This window comes from Chiloscyllium plagiosum, chromosome 20 (genome assembly GCF_004010195.1).
Source record: "Chiloscyllium plagiosum isolate BGI_BamShark_2017 chromosome 20, ASM401019v2, whole genome shotgun sequence".
Taxonomy (NCBI): Eukaryota; Metazoa; Chordata; class Chondrichthyes; order Orectolobiformes; family Hemiscylliidae; genus Chiloscyllium; species Chiloscyllium plagiosum.
In genome coordinates, this window is record NC_057729.1 from 59198718 (window position 1) to 59213608 (window position 14891).

A 14891-nucleotide genomic window follows, 5' to 3' on the forward strand; every position below is an offset into this window, starting at 1 on the left:
GGGGTCTAACTCGATGTGTTTGTTGGTAGAGTCCTGGTTGGAATGCCAGGCTTCTAGGGATTCTTGTGCATGTCTCTGTTTGGCTTGTCCGAGGATGGACGTATTGTCCAAATTGAAGTGGTGTCGTTCCTCATCTGTGTGTAAGGATACTAGTGAGAGAGGATCATGTCGTTTTGTGGCTAGTTGATGTTCATGTATCCTGGTGGCTAGGACAAACAGGCAGAAAACTAGCCACCAGAATATATGAACATCAACTAGCTTCACCCGGAGGCCCACTGAAGATGTTACCTAGTAGGGTGACGAAATGTCTGGAAATGAACCTTCCAGCTCAGTGAGCAAACCTACATCCAGAACACTCAAGGAGCTTGATACCATCCAAGACAAAGCAGCCACTTGATTGGCATCACATCCACAAACATTCACAAGCATCCAATCCCTCCACCAATATATAATGGCCACAGTAACCTTCAAGTTGCATCAACTTGTACACATCAAGATACAAGACATACTCCAGCACCTGACCAAGGCTCCTTAAACAGTAAACCTGTAAGCTCGACCACAGAAGGACAAGGGAATGAGATACATCAGAACACCACAACCTCACGTTTCCATCTAAGTCATTCCCCATCCTGACTGTGGATTGTATCGCTATTCCCTCATTATTGGTGAATCATAATCCTGGAATGTTCTCCCGAACAGCATTGTGGTGTTCCTATACTACATGGAATGGGAGTTCAGACAGGCAGTTTGGCGACTAACTATCAGCCATCATTAACCCATTCATTTTGAGCTGCAATCCCTCTAACAGTCAGTGGGCATTTTCCAACAATTCAGTTCTGTCCTCTTGTGCAGTGTGAATGCTGTTTTCCTGTTAATTTGGTATTTCTTGCCAATCATCCTGATGAGTACAAGGTGGAAAATATAGACAAAATGTACCTTTCTTTCAGTAATACTCAGGTTCTGCACAAACAAGTGACTATCTGAATTTTCACTTAATACACTATGTAAAAGGTAAAGCCCCATCAGGCTGTTCTCATGTTAGAGAGAGGGGTAGGGGACTGGTTTAACCTGGGGGTCAGCATGCCTCAGGTGAGGGGAGAGGTTGAGGGTGAGGTAACCTCAGCCAGTGCAGGAATAGAACCCACACTCTGTATCAGAGACCAGCTGTCCAAGTGACCAGCAGTGGCTGAGGGATTGGCCAATCAAAATAAACTGCAATTTGCCCCAAACTAGTTTTTTTAAAAACTAAAACAATGTCAACAATGGTCTTTATCAAATGATGAGGTTGCAGGGTTTTAAATATTTATTTTATGGGGAGGTGTAATATTGAGTGTCCACCATCAGAGGGCAATGTTGTTGTAGATTGTCTAAAGAAGCTCCTCATGAATCTTCTGAGTTTTCAGGGGAGCCCAGTAGAGAAACCCTTCCCCCCCCCCCCCACCCCGTCCCAGTGAAAAAAGGAAGTGGGAAAATATATTAAACTAACACTGAACCTTAGTTACATCTCACCAGGCGCACATTTATTGTTTCAGTACCATATTTTAAAATGTACAGAGGCACAGGGGGAGTAGACTTACAAGAGTGAACTGAGAGAGAGCAGGGTTTCTCTAGCAAATATTAAGGTTGAGGTTTGGAGATGTCGGTGTTAGACTGGGATGTACAAAGTTAAAAATCACACAACACCAGGTTATAGTCTAACAGGTTTAATTGGAAGCACTAGCTTTCGGAGCGACGCTCCTTCATCAGGTGATAGTGGAGGGCTCAATCTTTTTTTTCAATGTATAATTTCAGTTACACCACACTGTAAATTTTTGCTATAAATTCTGTGTTATGATCGAGCCCTCCACTATCACCTGATGAAGGAGAGTCGCTCTGAAAGCTAGTGTGCTTCCAATTAAACCTGTTGGACTATAACCTGGTGTTGTGTGATTTTTAAGGTTGAGGAGTGACCTTATGGAGGTCTTTAATGCAATGAATCTGTTTGACAGGTAGATGAGGAGAGGATCTTTCCATTTATGGGAGTGACCCTAATAAATCAAACAGGGAATTCAGGATAAATCCCCCCCACCCCCACCGCGGTGGGGTAATGAGTAACAAGTTTCCCCAGGGAATGGGTGAGGTGAATACTATGGATACATGTTAGGGAAAAGCTGGATAAATACATGTGGAAGGGGGGGACAGAAGGGATAGGGTGAGGTGAGGAGTGGGTGGGAGAAAGTACAGGAGAATGGAGCAATGGAGTAGAATGTGTTGTTTCTCTATAAAACAGCATAACCTGAATTGAGAAGCCCAATCCACTGAACCCCGCCCCACAGCCTGAATCAGTCAGGATTATATTCACTGGAGTTCAGAAGATTGGGGGGTGGGGGCACTGATAGAAACCTAGAATATTCTGACAGGATTAGACAGGATAAACACAGAAAGGATTGATGAATTGATTTATTCCCATGTGTACCAAAGTATAGTGAGAAGCTTGGTTTGTGATAGATCATGGGAAGCAAGGATATACAGATCTGAGAGATTTAGATATGTAGGGTACATTGCACAGGCTGCAGAGGAGAGATGAACATTTGCAAGATAAGCATTATTGGAGGCTAGAGAGTCCATTCAATAGTCTAATAACGGCAGGGAAGGAGCTGTTCCTGAACCTGCTGGTGTGTCCATTCAGGTTCCTGATGGCCAGAACCAGGGGTCAGAGTTTACAGAAATGAGGTAGGCTGTTTAGGACCGAGATAAGGAGATATGTCTTCACCCAGTGCGTGGAGAGCCTGTGGAACTCTCTGCCACAGAAACGGTTTGAGGCCCAAGTCACCGAATATATTCAAGAAGGAACCAGATAACAGTTCTTTGGCCTAAAGAGATCAAAGGGTATGGGGGAGAAAGCAGGAAACAGGGGTCTGGGTTGGATGATCAGCCACAATCATATCGAATGGGGGAGCAGGCTCGAAGGACCGAATGGCCTACTCCTGCTTGGATTTTCTATGTTTTTATCTAGCGTCAAATCATTGAGCTTTGTCCAGGATTGCCGTGGATGGGAAATGGCCTGTCTCCTCATTCTGAAATAAGATGCTGAGTGAAGTGATGGGGGGTAGGACAAAGCTAAGCTGAACTTGGGCCATGTGAGAGGTCATTAACCCTCCTGGAGATACATTATACATTCAGGTATATAGTATATCTTACCACAGATTTCTTTCTGAAACTCTGCTGTGTGTTCCCTGGAGGTTTTTCTAACAGTATTACATGGCTACAGTAGTTTAATTAATCATCTGGTGGGCTAACAACAGTCTCCAATAATTAAAACTGATATCTCATGAATATGGAAATCATAAAATGAAGGCTAATTGCAAATGTACCTTAAAAAAATGTAACATGTGGCGACTTCCTAAGTCTGGACTCTTGGGAAGATGGGAATGTTGTTGGAGTGGAGAGCTGGGGAACTGCCGTCTCACCTCGGAGAATGTGCTGGCTGCAAGTGAGGCTCAAACTGAGACGGCTGCAGCTTTAAAGGGGAAATTGGATCAATATCTGATGTACGCAGAAATGCAAAGATATAGAGGGGCGAGGCAATGGTGGAGTGGTTATGTCACTGCACTAGTGATCCAGAACCCCAGGGTAATGCCCTGGTAACATGGGGGTTTGATAGTTAAAACTTGAATTCAATTTAAATATAGAGAGCTGATCTAGTTGTCCGCGAAAAGTGAATCAAAGCTTAAGGGGAGAATGTAGTGAGGGAACATGAGGAATGCCAGACCAGCTTTGATCATATGGAATGGCATAGCAGACTCAAGGGACTGAATGACCTACTCCTGCTTTGATGTCTAATGATGACTGTGAATCCATTGCTGATTGTCATAGAAACCCATCTGGGTCACTAATGTCCTTTAGGGAAGGAAACTGCCATCCTTACCTGGTCTGGCCTACATGTGACTCCAGACCCACAGCAATGTGGTTGGCACTTAACTGCCTCTGGGTAATTAGGGATGGGAAATAAATGCTGGGCCTAGCCAGTGACACCCTCATTCTGTGTATTAATTGAAAAGAAAAGAGATTGCAGGACAGCTTACTCCTTTGGAATGCTTCTGTAAGGAGATAGTATTGACACAATGGGATGAAGGGCCATCTTGAGTGCTTTGGACCTCTGTAGTTTTGTTCTGGATGACTTTAGACCATTTCAACCATTGCCCATGTCTAAACAAAGTCAGTGATCTTTGGCAGGTCAGCCAATCAGAGCAGCATCACGAATGGTGCCCAATCCTTTGCTTTGCCTGTGGGGAATGTAAGCACCACAGTGTGCTTCCTGACACTTGCAAGGGAGAGACACTGAGACTCTGTGCAGCAGACTGAATATTCAAATAATCCAGAGATTTATCTTTGCACCAGTCCCACTCAGTCACTGAGACCAGCCACGCCCACCCCATAGTAAAGCCTGAAGCTGTCCTATCTCCGTTTGCTGTATGAACACTCAGGCCTGCCTTTGGGATATCTGGACTCCATGCTTTTCTGATAGGCCTGCCCTTCTTGTCTCTGTAAAAATCCAATGCTCTTCTGACCATTATTTTCACCAGATCCTTTTTGTCCATCACCCTGGGTCCACTCCTTGCTGACCAACATTGGCTGCCAATGCACCAGTGCTTCCAATCTGAAATTCCCACTCTCATGTTCAAACAGCTCCCCACTCTTGTACCTGTGTCCGATGCTGCAGCTGTCTGGAGTTCTGACATTCCTCTATCTGTAGTCTTACATACATCCTCCACTCCATCGTTAGTGTCAATGTTTCCAGCTGCCTGGGACCCCTGGAATTCTAGAATTCCCTGACAAAGCCTCTTAGTCTCTCTACCTTGCTCAACCTCTTCAAAATATTTCTTAAAATTGGACTAACACTTGGAATGGGCTGGTTGTCTGCAGAAGATCGACATGACTTGGTTTATATCGATTGGGGTTTTGAGGAGTTGGAGGTGACTTGATTGAAACATAGAAGGTCCTGAAGGATCTCACAGCAAATCTAGAACTTAGGGTCACTGTTTAAAAACAAAGGGTAATTCATTTATGACAGAGATGGGGAGGATCGTTTCTCTCAGATGGTTGTGGATCTTTGCAACTCTCCATGAAAACATGGGAAGCAAATTCCTGGAAGACTTTTAAGGTAGAGGTGACTAGCTTATGGTTAAACAAGAGGGTTGAAGGGAGTGGGGCCAGCCAGGGACGTGAATTTGAGTTTACAATCAGACCACCCACAATCCTGTAGAATGGAAGCAATGGCATAATGATACCATCACTAGGTCCCCTGGTCTGGATAATATCCAGGATTCACATCCTACCATGTCAGATTGTGAATTCAATTTTTTTAACAAGTCTAGTATTAAGTGTCTAATGGTGACCATGAAGGAATCATTATTAAAGAAACTATCGCTGATTTTGTAAAAACCCTTCTGTTCACTAACATCCCTGAGGGAAGGAAATCTGCCGACCTCACCAAGTCTGGCCTACATGTGACTCCAGACCCATAGCAATGTGGTTGACTGTTAACTGCCCTCTGGGTAATTAGGGATGGGCGATAAATACTGGCCTGGCCAGAGGTGCCTACATCTCGTGTATGGATAAAATAATGAATTGCCAACTCCTGCTCCCAACTTGTACAATTTTATCTGCCCTTTTGACCAAGTTTTTAATCACCCTTCCTAATGTCTCCTCCCAGCCTTTTGTCAAATTTTGTTTGCGAATATTTCTATTGGATTGTTTTCCAACATTAAAGATGCTCTATAAAAGTAAATAGCATGTATTGCATTATTTGTAGTAGAGTGTGTGCGTGTGTACGTGGGCATGTGTGTGTGTAAGTGCACAGGAGAGACATCCATTTTCCTAATCAGAATGATCACTGTCCTCTGTTGTTGCCCATGGTAACAAGAAAAAAATATTAATGTTGGCTTTTATAAGCAGACCCTTACTAACAAAGCAATAAAATGGAGAATATTAGCACTTAACCTAAATGTTCAGGACTCAGAGACTGCACACAGTCCTCTCTCTGTATTGGTAAATGATTTATTGGAGTGATGCTTCATTTACAATAAAGAGGAGCTGGAAACGAGAAAAGGTACATTACCCTGAGGACTGGGCTCCAATAAATGGATTCAAGGCAGAAAAAGGCTGTTACAGTGATGGAATATGTGTAGAAATCAGTTCATCCAGCTCCCCTTCCATTCTGTTGTCTTAACTGTTGCTGGTCTCCAAAAGGTTGCTTTATTTTACATATAATTTGCATGAAACTTAAAACTGGGCCGTGTCCCTGTGTCGATGAAACTGGGGGGGTGTGGGGAATGGGGAAAGGAGTGAATCACAGACTTGAGGGGAGCTCCCAAGCTTGGTTCATCAAACCAGAAATCGACTCACCTAAAAATGTCTTTTCATTCAGCATTTCAAATGAGGAATTATTACAGAAATATGTTATCTGACCTGACTTGTTTTCAGAAGTGGGTTTGAATTAAATAGTCAACATCCTATCAAGGGTCGACAGAATGTAACAAGATCATATTTGCGGGGACATAGGAAATGGGAAATGAGAGCAGGACCAAATTACCCAACCCCTCAAAGCCTATTTCATATTCAATTTAATCATCGCTGAACTCTGAACTCAACTTTGCAGGATTGTGCACGTACCGTCGGTATGGTACTGTTTCCAGGTAGGACTGTGCATATATTCATAGCACAGTTCAGGCCCTTCGGCCCACAATGTTGTGCTGAGCATTTATCTTAATTTAAGATCAACCTAACCTACACACCCTGCAACTTACTGCTGTCTTTGTACTTGTCCAGCAGCTGCTTAAATGTCCCTAATGTCTCTGACTCTACTACCACCGCTGGCAGTGCATTCCATACCCACCACTTTCTGTATAAAAGAACCCACCTCTGACATCTCCCCAAACCTTCCTGCAATCACCTTAAAATTCTGATCTGTTGTGACAGCCATTTTTGCCTTGGGGAAACGTCTCTGGCTATCTACTCTATCTCTGCCTCTCAATAACTTGTACCTCCCTATCAAGTTGCCTCTCACTCTTCTTCACTCCAATGAGAAAAGCCCAAGCTCCCTCAACCTTTCTTCATAAGATATGCCCTCCAGTCCAGGCAGCATCCTGGGAAATTTCCTTTGCACTCTCTCTAAAGCTTCCACATCCTTCCTATAATGAGGCGTCCAGAACTGGACACAATATTCCAAATGTGGTCGAACCAGAGTTTTATAGAGCTGCAGCAAAACCTCACGGCTCTTAAACTTAATCCTCCTGTTAATGAAAGCCAAAACACCATACGCCTTCTTAATAACCCTATCAACCTGGGTGGCAACTTTGAGGGATCTATAGAGATGGACCCCAAGATCCCTCTGTTCCTCCACACTGCCAAGAATCCTGTCTTTAATCCTGTATTCAGCATTCAAATTTGAACTTCCAAAATGAATCACTTGGCATTTATCCAGGTTGAGCTCCATGCTTGAAATCAATGTTTGAAATATTTCACACAAGCTTCCAAGAGAGATCCCACCAGCCCATCCCTCCTGCCCGCTATGTCCTATGAAAGGATTGACACTGACCATAGGTAGTTGGTTTGACAGCGGGTGGCCATCCTGGCCCAGCATGTTGGATACCATGACTGCTGGGAGGTCGATGCCCTGGTAAGGGTACTGAGGAAGCAGCCCATTGGGAGGTACTGAATGACACAGTGAATGGTAACCCACATGAGGATCCATCAGGTGAAGAAAAGATGGGTCTCCCAGGTTTGGAGGAGTGATTGGTGGAATCTCGTAGTCTTCATCACCAAGTCCCTGGCCAGCAAAGGACTACAAGAAGGAAAAAGAAAAGAAGTGACGATTTATAATAGAGCATATATCTGGAAATATCTTCACTAAGACAAAATTGTTTCAAATACAGGATTCCATAATTGAATTAAATTTAAAATTGTTCAATGTTTAAAAATATCTAAAGGAATAGAACTTTAATTTATTTTAAAAATCCATTAATGAGATGAAGATGTCGCTGGCTGGGTTATCCTTAGCTGCCACTTGACTTGAGTGACTTGCCCGGCCATTTCAGAGGGCACTTAACAGGCAATCACATTGCTGTGGGTCTGGAGTCACGCATAGGCCAGATCAGGTAAGGAGGGCAAAGTATTAGAATCTCTATCCCTGAAGCAGAAAGACTAAGTTCAAGTCTCACCCATGCAAGAGGTGTTCCATAACACGTTGATCATTTGAAATTTCATACGAAGAAAAAGAATGTTTTTGTTTCTTTGAAATTTTCATTGAGTAAAAAATGTAAAAACTGAAAGAACTGCAGATGCTGTACATCAGAGACAAGAATAGAAATTGCTGGAAAAGCAGGTCTGGCAGTATCTGTGGAGAGAAATCAGAGTTAATATTTCAGGTCGAGTGACCCTTCCCCAGAATGTCCCAAGGAAGGGCAACTCAGCCCAAAACATTAACTCTGTTTTCTCTCCAAAGATGCTGCCAGACCTGCTGAGCTTTTCCAGCAATTTTTGTTTTGAATAAAACATGTACCAGTGCAAGATTTCTTATTCCATAACATTGCACACAGGAAATCAGAAATAAGCATACAAATCAGGTGAAATGGATTCCAAATGTTGGATAATCATTGGACCCGATATACATTGTTAATCAGGTGTCATTTTTACCACTTTGTTCTTTGTGTTAATATATTCCCATTAGAAATGTCTATAAACAGCCTCTGTAAATGCACCAGTACCTTGATCAGGGGAAGGTTGCAATCTCAGGGTGACAAATATATTCAGGTAATTCCCATTATAAATCTAGACTTAAGAATTTAAAATGAATTACAACAGAAGCATACAAAATAAGATAGTTAATACAGGAATATTAGGAGGAGAAGTCATGCTCCAGCCATTCAAAGTTACATGCACATAGTTCTGGGCGCTGCAACATTGCAAGTACAGACTGGTCTTGAGCAGAGTGCAGTGTAAATTGGCCAGAATGATACCTGAGTGCAGTGTTAAATCACAAACAGAACACACAAACTAGGGGTGTATTTGCTGGAATTTTAGAAAGTTAAAGAGTGATTGGGTTGAAGATTTTTAAGATCTTAAGGCCAGTTGATAGTGTAAATCAGGAGAAGTTGCTTAGGAAGCCACGGATGAAGAGACTGTCCAAATTTTGGAGACTGTCTTTCAGGAGTGAAATTAAAAACATTTGTGCACACAGAGGGGATAGTTTAAATAATTCACAAATATCAGTTGATATTAGATGAATAGAGTTTTGTTAGTCAAAGATATTAAGGGACATTGAACAAAGGTGTGTAAATGAGAGTTGGCACACAGATCAGTTATTACCTAAACAGCCTCCACTATTCCAACGTTCCTAATGTTATTGCAAATCAGCCTTATTCATGGCAATACATTGAGAATATTTTTTATCATCCCTTGTGGGTGCACCACAGTTGTTTTTTTTTTATTGTAAAACATTGAGGGAATAACTTGCTGAGAAAACTGTGGTACAAACTGGTGAAATGATGTGTGTGGCTGTACAGGAATTAAAACCACTTCCGGACTGTGATGCTGTGTAACTGCCCGAGGTCGTGGTCTGAGGTTATTTCTTAAATTGATATTTCCTCAGAAACCCCACAATGATTCACATTCGATCTGCAGATTCCAGATTATAATCAGCAATCTAATCCTTCTCAAATCATTCCTTTCCAATTTCTGTGCCTGCCTTCAATGGTGTGTTATTATTGTGAAATGGACAGGCAAATGAATTGTGTTGAATCTCTGCTTGTGGAAGGGCACTTGGGATTCACATCTTTTGTGCTTGACAGATTGAGGGGCACTACATGAGAATGAAAATCTTTCACTCCTTATGTGCACATGTTCCAACAGACAGTTCTTGGGCAATTAGGAGAGAAATGACAAGTTAGCACTTACAGAGAAGGGACTGAAAAAGTGCCCGGCTACAGGCAACGTCGATGAGCGAGATGGACACATGGGAAAGAGTAATGAAACACCTGGGCAGTGCTTCGGTTTTGTTTTAGACTGAGACTTTTCCTCAGAAGGATACATGCTGTAACTGAGCACCATTTTCAGCAGCAGCATGAGGGAGGGTGCTCTAATGTCAAATACTCTTGACCTGACGAGACAAAATATCATCTGAATGGTGTTGCTCAAGTGTGAATCTATCAGTGAGGGCCTTGTGTTCCTGATCACAGACAACCCACATCTATACAATGCCTGATTTTCTGGTGTTGCTCACTGACCGCTGCTCTGGAGCAGGGGATTCTAGTCGATTCCCATCCTTTGGCCCCAGGAGACAACAGGGTTTACTGACAACAGGAATCAAGGAATAAGCCTAACCCCTCCTTTTGTCTGAGACTCAGGACAGAGTTTTCCTATTTTGCAGTTAGAGAGTTTTTGTCGAATCAGCTTCACGAAAGGTCCACCAGGCTCAGAGCGACTCCCTCTCATTATCTGCTACTCATCACCTCCACGATAATCAGCCAGGCCCTGGGTACCACTCTTCAGAGAATCGTGTGGGGGGGAGGGGAGGTGGGTATACTCACCTTCCCTGGTACCTTCCAGCGTTCACACCTCTGGCACCATCTCGATAGCCCAGCTGGGGAACACATCAAACACTGCGCTGCAGGAACAACCCCTCCCTCTGTTCCAACCAAGGAGATGTCCCAGGGAAAGGGAAGCTCAGAGCCTGCTCCATGGACAGGGACCTGGAGGTTGGGATGGATAGCTGCTGGAGAAGAGGCCAGGACCTTTTCCTGCGGAGCACCACAGGAGGCCAGAGCCTCTGAGCCAGGCAGCTTGGATCCAGACTCCAACCTGGGTCGGTTCCCTGCGGAGACCCAGGACAATCAGGACAAGTAGCAGGCCAGGAGAAAGGTCACTGACCTTCCACACTCAGTAAGGGGAAGGGTCACCACCATCTCTCTCTCTCTGTCTCTTTGTCTTTCTCTCTCTCTCTGCTCGCTCCCACTCCTTCACTGGGACATCACTCACTGATACCCCCTCCTCACACCTCTCCCTAATCCTCCCTCACTCCCCCTTTCACTATGGTATGTTCACTCAATGGCTCTCGCTCACTATGTCACAACGAAGGGGAGATTGGGGTGTCATGGTAATGTTTCTGGGTTGAGTAATCCAGTACCACATGTACTGCCAACATGGGTTCACATCCCACCAGGCAGGTTGGTAAAATTTGAACTCAGTAATGAGCTGGCTTAATGGTAGTCATGTAACTACAGTCAACTGTCATCGAAGCTTCTCTAATGCCTTTTCAGAGAGATTCATGTCCTTTAGAGAAGGACCTCTTGCCCTTGCATGGTCAGCTGTCCCCACTGTCACAAGGTGCCCATGTTAAATACGTAATACCAGCTGCAGAGTCTCAGTGATTACCCAATAAGATTTTAGATTTAGACTTTATTGTTGCCTGTACTCAAGTACAAGTGAAAAGTTCACATTGTTGCCACACACGGCGTCATTTTAGGTACAAGTACCTTGGTACAAAAACTTAAGAACAAGGTAGAAAGAAATAAGGAACAACGTTAAAGGTTAAACATTGCATTTAACAAGGACCACAGTGGGTCAAGAAGATACCATGAGTCAGCTTCACACAGTCAGGAAGGAGAGGTCCCACCCAGAGTGAGGATACAGATTGGGGAATTTGGAGGCAGCGTGGGAATTCAGCGCAGAGTGGAATGAGGAGCTTTAACGGTTTTTTGCTTCATAGTTTGTAAGGTTTTTCTTTAAACGGGATAAACTGAAGCCGAGGAGCAGGGGCCCAGCACTGACATCACAGGTAAGCTGTAAATTCATCAGTTAGTGTTAGCAACTAACTTGACTATCTATGATAGGTCACTTTCAGATTGAAGGTAAATAGGGGAAATATTTACAGAACAGTACTACAAATTTATTTTAAAATCAAATTAGGAACTAAGTAATTAAAACAGGGAGGCCAGATCAGGCAACGTGTCGTACCCTGCATGATGTGAGAGATGGTGAACCCCGTTGGGGTTGAGAGTGACCACATCTGGAATAAGTGCTGAGTGCCTGAGGAACTCTGGCTCCAAGTGCATGAGCTGCAGTCTAAGCATCGAACTCTGCCACACATCAGGGAGGGGGAAGAGTTACTTGGATGCTGTGTTTCAGGAGGCAGTTACATCCCTTACATTAACTACCTCAAATCCAGTCAGTGATCAGGGACAGGAGGCTGCGACTACCAGCCAAGCAGGTAGAGGTATCCGGGAGGTAATGCCGAAGGAGCCTCAGCTCTTGAGCTTGTCTGACAGATTTGAGATTCTTGCCCCGTGTGGGTGAGAGTAGGGGCTGCAGGGAGGATGAACAAACTGACCGTAGCAACAACATACAGGGAGTCATTCAAGAGATGGGAGAAAAGAGAAATGATTTTGTGATCAGGGAGAGTATAGTCAGGGGAATAGGCACTGTTCACTGTGGCCAGCATCGAGAGTCCCAAACGCTGTGCTGCCTACTTAGTGCCCGGGTTCAGGATATCTGATCTGGGCTGCAGAGGATCTTGGAGTGGGAGGGGGAAGATCTAGTTGTGGACCATGTAGGTACCAATGATATTGGCAGGAAGAGGAAAAAGATTCTGCTGAGGAAATATGAGCAGCTCAGACTAAATTAAAAATCGAACTAGAAAGATAATTGTTGCTGGGTTACTACCTGCACCACAAACAAATTGGTGAATTTTAGGGAACTTAAGCAGTAGAGGTGGAGAAGTTGTTTCCCCTTTTGGGAGAGTCTTTGACCAGAGGGTATAAACTCAGTGTGAGGGGTGACCCATTTAAGACAGAGATGAAGAAGAATTTCCTCTCTCAGAGCGGAGTGAATCTGTGGAATTCTTTCCCACAGAGGGCTGTCGAGGCTGGGTCATTCAGTATATTCAAAGCTGAGAGACAGATGTTTGGGAATCAAGGGTTATGGGGAAAAGGCAGGAAACTGGAGTTGAGGATTATTTAGTGTTGATTTACACTGTCTCTTTGTTTTGGATTTCCTTTCCTAGATAGCCTGTAATCCACCTCTTATTCTTCTCTAGTCCGATGAGTACAAGCCCAAACTACTCAAGCCCACCTCACCAGACATGTCCTCCAGCCCTGGGGTAAGCTGTGTGCACCTTCTCTGGATTAGTGTTCTCTCAATTGATATTCATGTCTCACGTTAGTGAGGAAGAAGGAGGGGTCATTCCCCACCAGGATAGCCCAAATATGGGGCAGAGTTATATTTTAAGTCTTTTTAAAATTCACTCTTGGGATGTGGGTAATGCTGGCTGGTCCAGCATTTATTGCCCGCCCCTAGTTGCCCCTTGAGAAGGTGGGGTGAGCTGCCTTCTTGACCCACTGCAGTCCATGGGCTGTGGATTGACCCACAATGCCCTTGGGGAGGGAATTCCAGGAGTTTGACCCAACAACAGTGAAGGAACGATGATATATTTCCAAGTCAGGAAGGTGAGTGGCTTGGAGGGGAACTTGCAGGGGGTTTCTGTTCCCATGTATCTGCTGCCCTCTTCTAGGTGGAAGTGGCCGTGGGTTTGGAAGGTGCTGTCTGAGGATCGTTGGTGAATTTCTGCAGTGCATCTTGTAGATGGTACACACTGCTGCTACTGGGTGTCGGTGTGGAGGGGGTGGATGTTTGTGGATGTGGTGCCGATCAAGCGGCTGCTTTGACCTGGATGGTGTCGAGCTTCTTGAGTGTTGTTGGAGCTGCCCCCATCCAGGCAAGTGGGGAGTATTCCATCACACTCCTGATTTGCTGTGGTTTTATTTTCATTGAAAGCGTACAGGGCAGGAACTAAATGAGTCATTGCTAGCATTGTAACTCACACGTTGGATTGAGGGACGTGAGTTCCAAAAATGACAGAATTCTAAAGTTATTTTTGTTGGTATGTGCCAAATGTTCCCTGCATGAGCAGAGCTTCAAATTGCTGACAACAAAAAGGGAAAAGCCTTGGTTTGTAATTCCACCAAGTTAATTCTTGAATCCTATTGAAGTACGTATTAAAATGTCCAAATTTAAACTAAGGATGTTAAGAAGCTAGCACAGGTAAATTATTCAACAGCATCAACACGTTGGCTTTTAAAGAAGTTAAAACAGATTAAAAATTCTGGAAAACTAAAAACAATGACGCAAAACATTTCAGCATTTAGCTAATCTGAACCTTCCAGATCAAATGAAAATGCATTAAAATTGTGGAGAAGTCAAAAACTTCAAAGAATTATCATGAATCCAATTAATTCAGAGATACAGGGGTTAGCTTTTAAAAAGGTGTTCTAAAAATGTTAGAACTTAAAACTATAGTGAACAATTATTATAATTACAGCAAATTCTATCCGGAACAGCTGAAACTGAAGTGAATCTGTTCAGATTCAGCTCCAGGCATTCTGAGCAGGTTCTGCTCCTCACGAGACTTCAGGAAATTATTTTGGAGCTGGTCAATCAAGGATTACACATTTTAAAAAGTATATAATTTGCCATGAAGCTGTCGAGTTTAATGTTTAGTGTACAGTACTGTCTCAGTATATCAAACTACCAAAATTATCTTTATTGATTTAAAATCAGGTTACTCGCAGGTCAAGAACAGAATATGAGTTTAAATGCTTATTTTTTTGTGGTAAACCTATTTCCAGTTTCACTAATAAAGCCAAAGCAGGTTACTAATCTTAAATACATTAAGGAGATCGGTTTAGTGCAAATAACAAAACAGGAGTTGGGAGGTCATGTTGCGGCTGTACAGGACATTGGTAAGGCCACTGTTGGAACATTGCGTGCAATTCTGGTCTCCTTCCTATCGGAAAGATGTTGTGAAACTTGAAAGGGTTCAGAAAAGATTTACAAGGATGTTGCCAGGGTTGGAGGAT

At 43.6% G+C, this 14891-nt stretch overlaps 1 protein-coding gene across 2 annotated transcripts in view; it reads right to left on the reverse strand.

Annotated features, from left to right (window-relative positions):
* Nucleotides 1–14891, reverse strand: part of tox2 (TOX high mobility group box family member 2) — a 75505-nt gene that overhangs the window by 25244 nt on the left and 35370 nt on the right. For both annotated transcript variants that reach the window (XM_043710941.1, XM_043710940.1), the window contains exon 3: nt 7580–7825. In XM_043710941.1, the coding sequence (XP_043566876.1) occupies nt 7580–7825 (246 nt within the window). The remainder of the gene's footprint in view (nt 1–7579; nt 7826–14891) is intronic.